The 16,017-nt window shown below is 36.8% G+C and overlaps 1 protein-coding gene across 1 annotated transcript; it reads left to right on the top strand.

The window, feature by feature from the left end:
- Window positions 1–626: 626 nt before the first annotated feature.
- On the top strand, window positions 627–13,181 carry TXLNG (taxilin gamma). Its single transcript, XM_010295914.1, has 9 exons — window positions 627–924; window positions 1,629–1,720; window positions 5,060–5,230; window positions 5,989–6,183; window positions 7,567–7,686; window positions 8,726–8,800; window positions 11,133–11,225; window positions 11,763–11,858; window positions 12,661–13,181. The coding sequence occupies exons 1-9, from the start codon at window positions 627–629 to the stop codon at window positions 12,979–12,981; spliced, it is 1,461 nt and encodes a 486-aa protein (XP_010294216.1). The 3' UTR covers window positions 12,982–13,181.
- Window positions 13,182–16,017: the final 2,836 nt, after the last annotated feature.

Below are 16,017 nucleotides of genomic sequence, written 5' to 3'. Positions count from 1 at the left end.
CCCCACCCACCCACCACCCCCCCCACCCCCCCCCCCCCCGGAGTATGTCTTTTGAGTTATTTTAAAAATGAGACCTTCCAGTTTTCTGAAACTGATATGTAATAAAGTTGTTTTTAATAATGGTGTCCTCCTGTCTCAATTTCTGTACCCTATTTTTCAAGTAACAGTGCATAAAGCTAGTTAAACTTGTTGAGTTTTAGATTTAGTATATTTGATGTTCACTGGTGAGATGCATTTTTAAGAACTATGAGGGAGACATGTTTTCATGGACGATTGTGTGCTTTAAAAGCTGAGATGATAGCCAATTAGTTTGGGATATTTAACAACATATTTCCATGTGAACTTTTAATTTCTAGAGTATAAACATTTTTGTAATGACCAAGTATTGAAGTTGAATAATTAAGATTTTGGGCTGTTGTGTACTGTTTTCTTCATCACTTTTTAGGCTCATTCTGTGTGCAGTTATTTATATACTGTCTTAACAACAGTGAGTATCAACTTGAATAATGGTGGAATTTTACTCTTATTTGGCCATGCAAAAGAAAGGTGGAAGTTTCCATTTTAAATACAGTTGCTTGACTGTTTACTTCTACTTCCTTTCCCTTCTCAAGTTGGTTGGTGGTACAATGGAAGAAGCTGGATCTCAGGAGATGGGAATGAATAACCAGGATCAGCTGGTGAACAGCAAGTGCAGCGAATTGTCTGATACGGCGTTGCAGCATGCGCAGTCCAACTGTTGCGGCCTGGAAAACACGGGCGCATTGGAAGAAGCTGAATATATCACAAAGAACAGAAAGCACCTGGGGTCCACGTGCTGCTCTCAAGAGTCTCGTGAGGAGACTCCTGGGAGAGAAGAAGCCCGTACTGATCCACCTGATGGCCAACAAGATCCAGAGAGTGAAAAACACAAAGAGAAGACTTTGGGTATGTTCTCTTTGGTGTTTTGATTTTTAAATGGCTTTAATATTTTTGTAAAATAGCCATGCATTTTCTCTGCCTTTGTCTCAAGTTTACTTTGTAGCCAAAACTTGTCATCTTTGACAGAATATTCTGAGAAAGTGTGTACTTCTGCTTAGGAAAAGACAATTCTTAATGCATATGTAGGAATTGTTCCGCTGGTAAGGCTATTTTTACAGGAACTATAATAATAATAATGCAGTAATCACTAATCAGCTTTTTTAACTTTCCAGTTGTTGGATTAACTTTTAAATTTGGGATTGTGGTGTTCAGTGCTACCAAAGCACTGCTGATATTTAAATTCCAAAGACTTATTAAAAACACTTGTGGGAATATCCTTTATTAGTAAAACTTAACCTTTTAAATGTCACTGCTTTGGATTTTTCTTATTCTCTATGCTTTTATAAACTGTAAAACAAAATATTTTTATGATTTTAAGATTAAAGTAACTTTTGCTACCCAAGTTGTGTAATGGCATGCAGGCAAGATGAATTTATTCTTATTCTGTGGGTGATCTCCCATTTGTCATCCATTTGGATTATGCAGTCATCAAACCAGAGAACAATTTAACTTATGCTAATTTCTCATGGTTCTATGTTGTACTTTAAAAAAACAGGCTGCTTTTCTGGTATGTTTTTTCTCAATATGGTTGTCTTTCATTCAATTCATAGGAAAAGAAGTGCTATTATTAATGCAAGCCTTGAACACACTTTCTACTCCAGAGGAAAAGCTGGCAGCTTTGTGCAAGAAGTATGCTGATCTGGTAAGTAATTTGTAAAGATAGCAGGAGTTATTCATGTGTTAATATTAACTGTGGAATGCAAGAACTTCTAATACAGGACAGTTAACAATTTTGAATGTTACACAGTGTTGGTAGGAAAAAAAAAAAGAACACTCAGGCTTATTATGAGTATTGCTTCAGCCAAACTTGCATGTAGTCATTTTACTTCTACATGACTGCCTAAATCCAAAGGAGAAATGGGTTATGATAACTTTTTGATAACTTGGTGCTGAAGCATAACTTTAGGATTAACAGAAAAGCTAAGAGTTTCTTTTGGGACTAATTATTGTCTTAGGTTTTGTCTGTTGATAATGCTTTTGTGCTAGCATTTTATAATTTATACCCTTTAGGATAAAGAGAAAGAGCATACTGTGGTAATGAGGTTTGGAAAAAAGTTCAGTTATACTTAACTCTTTAGTGATTTGGGGGGGGTAGGGGAATTTGGAAAGACGTAGGTTTAATTTTGCTTTGTGCTTTCTGATCATGCAAAGGAATGGATAGAAAAGTATACCTTTCTTCAGTAACAAACCAGAAAGGCAAAATGTTAACAGTAATTGACTAAGTGCATTCCGACTCCAAGTAGGAGAAATGATAATTTACTTTCTAAATTAATTGGTGGCAAAACTTGGGGGAAAAGAGGCTCATAAGTTGACTTTTTAAAACATGACTGGAGGCAAAAATGCTTTGCTTGTTCATTCTGAGATAGGGACAGAGCAGAATGGAAAGACTGGAAATACTCTGTGTATGTTTTCCCACCATATTTGTAGATATAAAATGAATACAAAACTAAAGAGATAACTTATGCTTTTTTCAAGCTATTAAGGTTTGCTTTCTGTAGATGTCAGTATATATGAAAATGTTTCTGAAAATGACATAAGGGCTGCACAACATGGCATAACTCTTCTGAAATAAATTTGTTTTTCCTTTGAGATTAATAATGTTTCCAGACTGTTGAGGATGAGCTAGCAGGTAGTCTTTTTACTCACAGAGGCAATGCTAATTATTTAAGAATAGACTTAGATTAGTTCTGTTTAGGAAATCCTGAGTCCTCCTTGGAGGTCTGTTATGTTTTTGCTTTGTTTTCCTTGTTCTGTCTCACATGCACACTCTTGTTCAGGAGTTAATTTCCTTCAAAACAGGTAGCTTCTCTAAGAAGTCACTTTCACTTAAATGAGAAACAATACTTCCATAGTGCAACTCAAGGGTGGGCAGCCCACCTAAAAATTAGCTTTGATATTGTGAGAGAAAAATGCAGTAAATATGTTAGTTCTTATGAGCAATTGCTTGTGCATGTGATGCCTTTTCTATTTGAGCGAACAGCTCCCATGTCAAATCACAGTGGTGATGATGATGGCCTGCCTGAGGAGCTAGGTTGGCATGAATTCCTCACTTCTACAGAAAGAAGAGAGTCTGCACCATCTTCACTTAAGAGTTTTCTTCTTGAAGGAAAGATCTCAAAACAATTAGGGAACAGCTAGACCCAATGAATTGTAATTTCCTTCAAGAAACTTGACAATCGGGAGAGATGTGTTCATGTTACGTTTTTTCCCCTCCCAGGAGAGGATCCGTAGTCTATAGGTAGATTAAGCATTCACAGTCCACAGGTAGTCACCCTCCTAGAGAACCAGTTGCTTTCCCCATGACGCTCAGAACTGCTGGGAAGTTGGGTGGGAGCTTGTCTGGGTGTAACAGTAGCTCCCTTTTAGCGGAATGAGTCTTAGATACTCTGTTCCCCTTTAAAAGTTTAGGTGGTTAGGTTGTTAGTTAGGTGTTCCTTTTAAGATACATTCTTTTCTTCACGATAGTGGTGATGATCCACTGGCATAGGTGTCAGCTTTAATGCCAGCAGAGGTTTGAACTGTTTATGACAGTGCACCTACAATGCTTTTTTTCTTTTTTTAAAGATTCATCATCTTTAAAGCTCACTGTCAGGTTTTTCAGTGGTGTCTCATGAAAAGGACTGTACAATAAAGGTAGGAATGCCTCTCTCCTGGCAAAAGATCTTCCACAATTTTTTTTTTTTCCTAATTTGGAATCTATCAGGAGATCAATTTGTGATGCAGGAAGGTTTCCATCCTTGGTGATATATCTCACACTGGCATGTTTTACAGACCTGAAGTTTCATAGGTATGCAAACAGCACAGCCACTTGAAGCGTTTTTCTTCTGGCCACCCAAGAAAAGGGCTTTTTACGTTTGGATATCAAAACATTTCCTTAACACTCCTTTTTTGCTAAAAGAGATTAAATATACATTTAATGTACTGTTGTCATGGAGGTCCTTAACTTTATTTATCTTTCTTCTGTGCTTCAGCATTATTTTGAGCTCTTTCAGAAAACCAACATTATATTCTTCTCTGTCATGATGATGTTCCTCATTGCCAGCCTTCTTTTCCTGTGGTGTCCCAAGGCTGATGCACTGTCTAATAAGGAGCAGTGTTACACTTAACATTGTTACCTTCTTTATGATAGAACAGACTCTAAATAATATGGTTTCTTGGGGAGCCCAAAAATCATGTATAATGGGACTTACTCTCAACTAGCTAATGCAAGAAACTTCCATTCATGGGGTGTTCATAGAATAGATTTTGAAGTCAGCACTATGTACAAAGTTTAATGCTGTCACCTACCATCTAAACAGCCTAAAGGAAATAGAATAAAAAATTTGTTTCAAATGGTTGAGACTACAGATCTCTTAAATCATCAAAGCCTGAGCTGTGCAGCTTTAATAGTATTTTACTTGATTTGTCAGGACTGCTGGTTGTATCTGTTCTGTTCTGAAATGCCTTAGCATTTTACAAACTTTTATCAAGTACTGCTTCCTTTGGTACGACCTCCTGCTGACAAGAAAGAACTCTGTACACGGTTCAGTGGGTTTTTCTTTTTGATAGTAGAAACAAGACCTGTTGGATGAACAGCTGTGTACCTTACAGATAAGAGAGTGGACAAAGTCGTGACTTGTTGAAAAGCCAGTCTGAGCTGGCTTTTAATTGTATCTGCCACATCCTCCTTTCTCAGGGCTCAGCTACCCCGGTAGCTGAATGCAAGTTGATAGCCCATGGTCAACAGGTCCATGGTCCCTGTTCCTCAAAGGCAAATGTTTAAGTTGGAATTTGTATATTTTTGTCTTTTGTCCTTACACATTTAGAACTGTCTGTAGGATGATGGGAGTTTCTCTTTAAGATCAACTTGGGGGTCTTAATGAAATTATTTGACTTCCTCGCTTCCGTCTGAAATGTTTAAAAGTTTGTTCAGTCTGCTCATCTAGTTGCATAAAGGTAGTTTCACCTATGTTTATTTACTAAGTACACTCTCTAATGTTAGTTGGAGGAGAGCCGGAATGTTCAAAAGCAGATGAAGATACTTCAGAAGAAGCAAGCACAAGTTGTGAAGGAGAAAGTCCACTTGCAGAGTGAGCATAGCAAGGCCATTTTGGCACGTAGCAAACTGGAATCTCTGTGTCGGGAACTTCAGCGTCATAACAAGACTTTGAAGGTTAGTTTATTTACATAAATTACAGTGCCAGTCGTGGTGGAAATCTTACTTGTTGATTACTGCTTCAAATCAAGACTGCTGCTTTTTACTTACCACTTTGCCCATATCCTGTACCTGCAGAAGATGAGTGGCATGTGGTGTAAGCGTACCTGGTTTTAAGGTAAAGAATATGGGCATAGTTCAACTTACTAATTTTTTTTTTCCCCCTCAAACTGGTTCATAGATCGTAGTACTTGCTATATGTGATCTTGCCATATTTGATCTTGCCATATTTGTTTCTGGGAGTAGTGCTAATGACTACAGGGAAGAATAGTACAAGTGAAACAGCAGTAGCATGAAATGGCAGGGTATCAAAAAAGGCTTAATTCTGTCAGAATATAATGGATGGGAGTGAGATGGAAGATGGCGAAGGTATTCTTATCTGTAATCACTGTAGGAAATTTCGTTACAGTATCATTGCTGTTTTTAACATCTGGGTAATTCTTATTGCAAAGGTATTCATGTAGCATCTTGTAATACCAGCCTCTGAGTAATGTTGATAGTAGTAAGGACAAGATTCTCTAAAAGTTTTTGAATCTCTACATTGTTTGTTCCATGCACTTTGTATGGGTAGTCAGCATGGCATATTATGATTGTGGCTTACATTAACTCTAGAACTTGAAAAGGTCCAGAAGTTAATTATTACCATTGTTTCTGACTGAAAAAATATGAAAAGGTGTATGGTTTGGCTTGAACATGTTAATATCCTCTCATAAAAGGAAGAAAACATGCAGCAAGCGCGTGAAGAAGAAGAAAGACGTAAGGAAGCAACTGCACACTTCCAGATTACGCTGAATGAAATTCAGGCTCAACTGGAACAGCATGATATACATAATGCCAAGCTCCGTCAGGAAAATATTGAATTGGGGGAAAAACTGAAGAAACTCATTGAACAGTATGCATTGCGAGAAGAGGTGCTTACACTATGCTTCTAATGGGATTCTGTTAGTTCCTTGATTGTAAGGATCAGATAATTATTTAAAGGAGAGGAAAAAACCCTAATACTTTACAGCCATCATATATATTTTTTAAATTATTCTTTTTACTTCATTACTGTAAAAACTTAAGTAGCTGTTTGGCCTGCTCTCTGCCTTTCCTGACTGGTTTTGCATATCTAAATTCAAGATGCATTGAAAAAAATCGTTCACAGTGAAAGCAGTCAAATAGAAATAATTTTTCCAAAGATTGTGGAATCTCTGTCTTTAGAGGTATTCAGAAGTCAACTGGGCAAGGTGTGAAGAACCTGATCAGATTTTGAAGTTGACCCTATTTTGAGTGGACTAAATAGCTTCCAAAGGTTATTTTCATCATAAACACCTACTGATATTTGAAGTTCTTCTAAATTGTAATTTCACGTTATAACGGGATGGGTTATAAGAGTTATTCTCAGTCTTACTTGGTTTGGTTCATTAAGGTTGGGGGGGTTTGGCAAGCTCTTTTGTGTATGTAGCTCTTGGCATAGAATCAAAATAAGCTATCATGCTTTAAGAATATATTTGGACTGGTGTCACGGAAATGACTGTATTTGAGGGCTAACTGAGCTAGCTTTAATTGGCACGAGTATGTGAGCTAGCCAGTCTAAGCTACAGTAATGTAAAACAGCCAATTCTCCTTGTCAAAGAGAACTAAGCTTCAAGGAGTTCTACAGCTAAGATTACTTAATTCTTAGTTGACCTAGGAGTTTTGGAATATAATTTCTCAAGTGGTTTTGTTAGGTGTTTTTTTTTTTAATCTGGATCAGTTAGAAAGCTCTCTGTAGACTCTAGTTCGCCACCTTTTGCACTCATGGAATATTTGTAACTGGAGAAGAGAAAAGGTAAGGAAGCTGCCTTACGCTACTTTATGGGTGGAAGTAAGACTGCAGAATTCAACGATTTGTGGAATTTCATCAGCCAAATAAACTACTGTTGCAAACCTTGCTCGTTTTGAGTTTTTTTAATTATGAGGACTAGAGCTTTTAGATGTAACAAAATACAGTTAGGATTAGAGGTAGATTAGCTTTAGAATAAAGGATGTAGACTACTTGTTACAGGACTTTTGAAATGCCTGGTGTGAAATGACTGACAGTGTTGTATCAGTTTAACAAAATAAGCATCTGGCTTCCATGAAAGACAAAAAAAGTGTAGATACAATATATGGCAATAACGGGAGGAAAAAAGCATGTAGAACAGTCTTTTGCTGCTTTTTCTTTTGCATGAAACTTCTAAACAATATGCATCTCCATACACATACACTTAACCTTAATTGACCAGTGCACTGTTTATATTTGACTAACACAATTTTCGTTCTTCCTTTAGCATATTGATAAAGTGTTCAAACATAAAGAACTGCAGCAGCAACTTGTGGATGCCAAACTTCAGCAAACTACCCAACTTATTAAAGAAGCAGAGGAAAAACATCAGCGAGAAAGGGAGTTTGTAAGTGAATTCTGTGTATGTTAACAGAAATAACAAAACCCACCAAACGAGATTTTTCATTATTTAAAGCAAATACAGCAAACTGAGGGGGCTGTCTTTTGAAAGTTAGGATAGATTTCAACATCAAGGCTGAGATTGAAGTTTTGTGTGTGCGTGTATGATGCCTACAAATGTCCATATTCACAGGCAAGTAATGTTACTGTTTGCATTTTCTCAGCAAATGTGCTGGTTATCGTTTAGACTTTTCTTAGACTGAGAAACGTCTTGAGCTGAAACACCAAAGATACTTTCTTGCTCTTTTGTGGTTGTAACTTCTGTGTTTATGCTATAAGAAATAACAAATGGAGAATAAAGTGTATGCTTTTCTGAACTATCGGTCCCTGGAACTATGCCTGATGTTTTATTTTTATATTGATAATCAGCAATTTATTTGCAGTCTTCTAAGAAGTTAGCTTCCAATTCAAAAATAATACTTAGGTGAAGATTTTTTTTATGCCCCTTATGTATCTGTAACTTCTAGGCAAAAGCCTTGCTTTTCCTGTATAATCTTAATGATTATCCAGTGTTGGATTGTTCTGTATTATTAAAACATAATTTTGGAATCATAAGCTGATGAAAATATCTTTAAAGATTAATCTACAAAATGATGTCAAGTTGAAGCGAAACAGAACCAGTTTGTAAAGGTAATACTAGCAACTGGAGAAATGGAGGTGGAAAATAAATTAGAGAGGTTACAAAACACTTATAAATTACATACAGTTCATTAATGAACTGCTCATACAAATTTAGCAGTTCAAACTTGCTACAGGAATAGAAACATTGACTCATGCTACCAATTAGAAAAATGTCTCAATAAAAGTAATTTTTGCATGCCAGCACATGCTTTACATCTTATATAAAAGTATGGTGTGGTAATGAAAAAGTCGTGTGAGAAAACATGGTTGAACAGCCCTTAGATGATGATAACCTTTGTTCATTTTTCATCATAAGCCATTCTTGGGAGTACTTCCTTCATTATGTGGCTTTCTGCTTTTTTTAGCTGCTAAAAGAAGCTACTGAGTCCAGACACAAATGTGAACAGATGAAGCAACAGGAAGCTCAGTTGAAGCAGCAGGTATTTTTTTTTTAATGGGAGTGCTCTTCAATAACAATCATCTGAAAAAATGGCAAGAGATTTTTGATTGTAGTGAACATAACACAGCATATGAAAAAAACCTACATGTTGTGATTCATTAGATGAAATATACTACTTATTGAAAAGTACTTGTTTGTTTTTTTTTTTTAAGTCTTACATTTAATTTCCAGTAGGTAACTTCAATAGTGAAGTATGAATTGTAAAAACTTGACACTTTGTATTTGCTGTTTAGTACTGTTACTGGAAGGTGCTAAACATTGGATTGCTGGAGTTAGTATCCTTTCAGAATCATAGAACCATAGCATCTTTGGGCTGGAAGGGGCCTTTAAAGGCCACCTAGTCCAACCTCCCTGCAGTGAGCAGGGACATCATCAACTAGATCAGGTTGCTCAGAGCCTTATCCAACATGACCTTGAATGTTTCCAGGGATGGGGCATCTACCACCTCAAGATTAATATCTACGACCTTTTAAATTAATAATTTAAATTAGTGTTCATAGTACTAAGGCTAGAATATATGAAAGGTTAAGAATCTATTCATTCTGGCTACTTCTTTACCATTCCTCTGAAACTGTTGTTCTCTCTTCCAGACGTGTTTTTATCTTTTATAGCTGTTAAGGACCAGAGGCCCTTGTGCCTCTAAAGAGTTGGGTGGGGATTTTTACCCATGCAGGTTTTTGTTCCTTACTGTTTCAGTCCCGTCCTGTTGTGGAGGATTGGGAGCAAGCAATGTCATGCTTATCCTTGTAGTTACTCAGGTTTAGTAACCTAAAACGGAGTGTCTCTGTCCACAAAGAAAATTGCCATCTTCAAATTGTTTTCTTGCTGTAAATGCTACCGCAAAATCCTCTCTGAGAGTGGAGAGATGGTCTCCAATTTTTGTGCTGTGGTTCTGGATCACCTGCAGTCACTGGCTACACATGAGCTCAGCATGTAAGGCAAAGGGAAATGGTAGGTTCAGCCAACATCATAGTGTCTCAGAAGCAGTAACTGTTCCTTTTGTTGTATACCTCTTACTGTCAGTTTTGTGAGGTTTTGTATTAAGTCTCCTTGCAAGCTCTGTTTCATGTGCTTTTTTCATACTTACTGTACCTAATTCTTTTCTAGGCTTTCCAACAGTTGTATTTAAAGCGTGTGTGTAGTTAAATGTAATTGCACGCACACACCCTCCTTGGGATGTCCAATGACTTGGACTCGTTAATATCCAGATTTTTCCCAAATGGTTTTTTGCTGCACTTAGTCTTTTATGATTTTTTTCAAGTTGGTTACCCTTTATTTAAAATCCCACTGCGTTTTTGTTATGCTTTTTAATAGTAACAATGGGTATAGTTTGTAGTTTCCTGGGGACAACTTTTTTTTTGTTGAATAAGATGAGCTATGAAGTTCAGGCACAATAATAGCAGAGGGTCTTGATCTACTGTTGTAAAGGCAGGCTAATTCCTATTATGAAACTTCCTCTACTATTAGGCAAAAATACAATATTTCTGTGCTCTGAATTGTATTGTCCTGCAACCCCCATCATAAGAACTGAGAGAACAGATTACTCTTCAGATAGAGTAAGAAGTTACTAGTAAATGGTCATGTATCCTCAGAACATCAAATCACAACACTGATAGTATAACTTTTAATAAGAAGCACAACCTTTTTGGGGGGGCGAAACTATGTAAATTAACATATTTTGCCGTTCCTTCTTGATGATTGTTCTTATGGTGCAGGGCAAGAAAAGTTTCTATCATTGAATGTTAATGCTCTTCACTTGTTAAAATGTAGTGTTTTTCACTATTAATTCCTTATCACTACTCACTTTCCATGATTTTTGCTCACTGGGCAGACTTCATGGGTTGTAAATGTGTATTTCGATTTCTGGAATCAATCATGTTTATTTTATCCTAGCCTTGGTTGTTAGCTTTGGCTTGTTAAGGTGGAAAGGTAGGTCTTTTCTAAGTTGAATTTCACTAACCATGTGATGAATTTCCTGTATATTAAAGTACGCAGACTTCTTTTTTACTTGGGAAGGAAAAATGAGATAGTGATGAACTGTGGTGTCTTCCAACATTTTATTAAACATAATATCTTTTTTTTTCTTCAGAATATATTACTCTTTTTATAAACATAGAACTCTGCTTTCATATATAATTTGAATAGTGTGTTTTTCAGACAAATTCTGCATTGTCCTCAAATGGGAATCATAGGATAGTATAAAAAAGAAAGTTCATCATCTACTATTTTGAGTTTAATTTTCCCTTGTACCTTAATATTTTTGTATTTGTATACAGCTGTTCAGATTGATGTTCCTGCCTCTTTCTCAACAGCTTTCTCTTTACATGGATAAGTTTGAAGAATTCCAGACCACTATGGCAAAAAGTAATGAACTCTTTACAACTTTCAGGCAAGAGATGGAGAAGGTATTGCTATAAAGCATTACTTAGTTTCATAAAAAGTAATATAAAAGTGCATGCTTTTAGTGGGATGCGTTTTAGATTTTGTAACAGTGTTTGCCTTCTGAAAATATATGGATTATTTTGGCGTTCAACTTGGATCGTAAGATAGGGCGTAAGAATTTGTCATATTATGGAAGGAAATGTAGGCTTTTTCTGGTTTTTGACATACTTGCATAATATCAAAATCCCCATTTCAGTGTTTTTTCAGAGGCACACAATACTTTTCAGTCTTTTTGGCTGTGCTTATGTTTTAAAACTTATTTTCCTGGAGCTTTTTTTTAGTTGTACTTGAAGGTTGCGAGTCTCTTCTAAGAATCAGTCTTGTTTTCTCTGAATGCAGAATTTGTATCTGTGGGGTTGATTTTCTGCAGAAAGACTTTTCTGTAAAATAATTTGTTCAAACTGGACTTGGAAAGTAATACTAAGAAGTTGAATTAGTCATGTAAGCCTACCTACATTGCAATGCAAGCCACAAAATTGTCTTTTATTTATCTTTTGTAGATGACAAAGAAGATTAAGAAACTGGAAAAGGAAACCATAGTGTGGCGTACAAAATGGGAGAACAACAACAAGGCTCTTCTGCAAATGGCTGAGGAGGTAATTATCTTTTAAGCAGCAGTATGGCCAAACTAGAGTCTGTATCCTAGAGAACTTCATACAGTTTTTCAGTTTTAGAGACTTGGAAGTAATACACAGTAGCTTCTTCTTGGATTGTATGCCATATGTTTTCTGTTGTGTAAATGGTACTGTCCTCAAACATGGGAAATAAAAAGCTGCTATATAAATCTAAATTCATGACATGCAAAAAATTCAGCGTCATCTTTTCTTGCTCACCAATTGGTGGGATGTGAGTGAAATCATACAAGCTGAATGAATTGACTGTATTTTAATATGCTGAGCAAAGTTCAATCAGTGCTGCAATAGAGGTCTATTTTAAATATACAAGACTGACGTGAAGGAAACAACCAGTGTGTAAGGGATCAGTTACTTTCATGCACTGCTGCTGCTTTTGAGGTCATAAGGTGGTGTTACTTAGTTCCTCTCTTGCTGGACTACAATTAAAACGATTTTCACACAGGCCATAGGCGTGTAGTTCTGCCTATGCTGTTTAATGTCTAGTTCAAGTATATTGGGTATGATCTTGCTAAACTGTAGTAGGTCATATAGGTTCTGCTATAGCACTGCTTCTCTTTCTCTGTTCTTTTAAGGAGCTAGTTAGGAGAGCTGTGAGTACGGTACCTTCCAACCCGGCGCTGGCTGCTGGATTGTAGATTTCCCACTTGTATGCCCTTCTGCTTCCTATAGCTGCCATTATTTGATTTAGTGGCAATTCTTTTTGTTAATTTAAGGAAAAAAAATCAGTTGGATCACAGAGCTTTTGTTTTCTTCTGTCCTTCAGAAAACGGTAAGAGATAAAGAATACAAGGGCTTTCAAATAAAACTGGAGCGTTTGGAGAAGCTATGCAGGGCCCTTCAGACAGAAAGGAACGAGCTGAATGAGAAGGTGGAAGTCCTTAAGGAGCAGGTTTCTCTCAGAGAAGCAGATGTGGATCTAGCTGTGCAGGTGTTGCAGTCCTGCACACTCAATTCCCACGAGGAGCTGGGAACTCCCACTGACATGGAACCAGGAATCCAACCCGATGTGGAATCACATGTGGCAAATAGTTCCGAAAAGACTGTCTCCACGAGTCCTGTTCCTGGCACTGAATCTGTAGACTAAAATGAAGTGTAAACACTGTATTGAGAGATATATTTTGTGTATAACTTTCTCTGTTGGTGGTAACTATTTGGTTTTGTGGTGAAAATTTTCTTACTTTTTCTACCATATCTGTATTTTCTTAGAACTACTGGACTTATGTGGTACAGGAAGCTGCATAGCAGCTTTAAATAGCTTAAACTATAAATTTTCCACAACTGTGTTGCACATCTGCCTCATTTTTTAAAAGAAAATATTTTTCCATAAAAGGATGCATGTGCGTTTCCTCCCCACAACACAAATCACTGTCATGGAAGACCGTGTACAGATAGAACATCGTTCTGGGGAAAATAGTGACAGCATGTCACCTTTTTCGGTTTAAAGAACTGCATTCTGGTTTTGTTCATTGATTTGCCACTCAGTATACTAAAGATTAGCAATCTTTCCAGTAAATTTATCTACATAAGGATGTCTAATGGCCAGTAAAAAATATCAGCTTTCCCCTTCTAGTATGTTTTCATATATATGAATGAAAAAGTAAAGGTCCAGAATATAGTTAAAAACGTTTAAAGGGTTTTATGTACTTTGCGGTATGAAAAACAAGCTTTGAAATACATTAATTTGCAGCTGGTGAAACAGGGTGTACAACTTTTTGCAGACTTCTCAGGGTTGTGTTGTAAAGGTTAGTTTGGACTGTTTGCCCTACCTGTGAACATGTTAAATATAAATGTGTGAGAAAATGTACAGCAATGTTACTGCATGGAATTTTGCAGTTGTGTAGCCTATTGCACAGGTATTGGTCACATTCTTCCCTCTTAGCTGCAGTGTGTCCATCACATGGTTATCCTGACTAGACAAATCCATTACTGTCTAGACAAATCTCTGGATTATCTGAAGGGCTGGAAAAAAGACAGTTACTGCTGTAGGTGTGGAAGACTGGAGCCTGTGGCATATAGGCTTTCTCAAACAGCCTTGTATGCAATGTATTTAAGCGTTAATTAAGCGTATACTGGTTACAATTGAACACGTAGATACTTTTTTTGAAGTACAACATGGAATTTCATGCACATTCAACCTCGAAGCTGTACAAGTTGGCAGAGTGCCTTCCCAGTTAGGTTATCTGGTAAAGGTGGTACTGCAAATTCTTACACTAACATACCACAAGCAAAGCTCCCCTGTTAACCTTAAACCATATAGTCTTTTGCTAGAAAATTTGATATCCACATTTTGACTTATTTTCCTGAGAGAAACTAGGACCAATGTTTGGTGGTTTTTTTTGGCGAGACAATGTGTGAAGAAACTGCAAGCTACCCTTAACTTTAGTTCCCAGGTATTTCCTTTCTAGTTTTGGTTGCTGTCATTGTAAGAAATACGAACATGTGTAGCCTTTTCTGGTACTTAAAAGTTCTTTGCACTTACTTGGGAGGGGATTTCTGAATCAAGCACATCTCTCAATGAGCTTCCCACCCTCATTGCCCTTGACAGTTAGTGGCTAAATTACTTGAATGTTCAGGCTGCACTGAGCTCCTGATCCTTTTCCTGTAGTAATGTACATTGAAATAATGTAGCTGTCTCTGAAAGAGAGTTAGATTATGTAAGGCCTGATAAATGTTTTTTAGTACATACCACTGAGAGGAACTGTGCAAAACTGACATTTCTTAAATGGTGGAGCAAATGGGAAGCTGGCTGTCTTTTGCCTAGATTTGTGCGGGTTTTGTGTTTGTGGTCCAAGCACAATGCAGGAGTGAAAAGAAGGTAGCAATGAGCGGTCAGTCAGGTTAGACTCAGAGCTTTGAAATGTTAATCATGCTAACCATATGTCATTAAAAATACTGGAAAGAAGTATTTCAGACTTGCTTTTCAAATGACTTGCTTTATAGAATCAAACTGTTTAAAAAATAGTTGTTGAGGGAACTGGTTTTCAGATAACACTAAGAATGAAGTCATTTTCCTGAGGAAAAGTGAAAAACTTTGTATCTTATGCATGATAGCCTTGGCAAGGTAGGACGTGCAGTTTTCTATTTTTACAATTTATTGTTTGGACATTTGTATCTTTAACAATTCTTTCTATAGTGCTTGTTCTATATGGAGGTAAGAGTGAATTTTTGGACCCTGCTGCAAGAATATTTTAAAGGGCTTTTAGAGACATGACAGATGTATAGAACAGCAATATAAATATATTTGTTACTGACTTAATACGTAAATGAAGCAGAGCGTCCCAAGTGAAAGGCTTTTAAAATGGGGATATCTTTTCTCTTTCCTACCCTTAACATACCCATATCATATCAGCTTCTCTGGCCAAGGTGAGCTATACTTTCCTTCCTGAAACCAGTCAATACAGTTTCATGCATTGTTTAGAGTGTTGTTGTTTAAAAAAAAAAAAAAAAAATCCCCCCCCCCAAATTTACGTAAGGGATAAGCTCAGCACTCTTAACCGATCTGCCATACAGCAGGCTCTTGCACTGCCAGTCTGCAGCCAAATTGGCTCCAGTAGGATTTTTAAGTAAACTTGTATTAATGCCTTTCTCCCACTACCATAAACTGTTTAACCTGGGCTGTAAACTGGTGTAGCCTGAAATAAGTATGTCTGATTGTCAAAACTCTGGGGCTTGATTGACAGTTTCACCATGATCAAGCTGCAAAAAGCTAAATTACATGTGATGCAAGACCCAAATATGTGTATACATACACAAGTAAGTTAGGGCTGTATCTCTAATGTTTTGTCCTTCTTTTCATTACACCTGGTTACGTTACAGTTCAATTCTCAGGTGTTGCAGAAAATCTACCTCTTTGGACTGTAGATGGAAATAACTGTGAAAAAAGTGATGCAGAAATCTAGTTTGTGCTAAACACACTGCTTTATTTTTACAACCCATGTCTGCTTTCATGAGGAAAAATGATAAATGAACAGGCAGTCTTTGTTTTGCTTTTCAAAAACATTTTGTAGAGATTTTTCACTAATGTGAATCTGAAATTTTATCTACTCGATTCTGTATAGATTAAGTAAATAAGTATGCTTAATATATTGGACTCTGAGTTTTTCTTTAACGTGTTCATGTC

The sequence above is a fragment of the Phaethon lepturus genome, unplaced genomic scaffold (genome assembly GCF_000687285.1).
Source record: "Phaethon lepturus isolate BGI_N335 unplaced genomic scaffold, ASM68728v1 scaffold23841, whole genome shotgun sequence".
NCBI classification, from domain to species: Eukaryota; Metazoa; Chordata; class Aves; order Phaethontiformes; family Phaethontidae; genus Phaethon; species Phaethon lepturus.
The sequence above is the reverse complement of the archived record's forward strand: the minus strand, read 5'-3'. Positions and strand labels throughout refer to the sequence as shown.

What these genes read in the sequence shown, in the direction of transcription:
- TXLNG (XM_010295914.1), top strand. Translation starts at nt 627, where the DNA reads ATGGAAGAAGCTGGATCTCAGGAGATGGGAATGAATAACCAGGATCAG. An exon ending in GCAAGAAGTATGCTGATCTG is followed by an intron (nt 1,721 to 5,059) that starts GTAAGTAATTTG and finishes CTCTAATGTTAG; the next exon opens with TTGGAGGAGAGCCGGAATGT. An exon ending in GTCATAACAAGACTTTGAAG is followed by an intron (nt 5,231 to 5,988) that starts GTTAGTTTATTT and finishes CTCTCATAAAAG; the next exon opens with GAAGAAAACATGCAGCAAGC.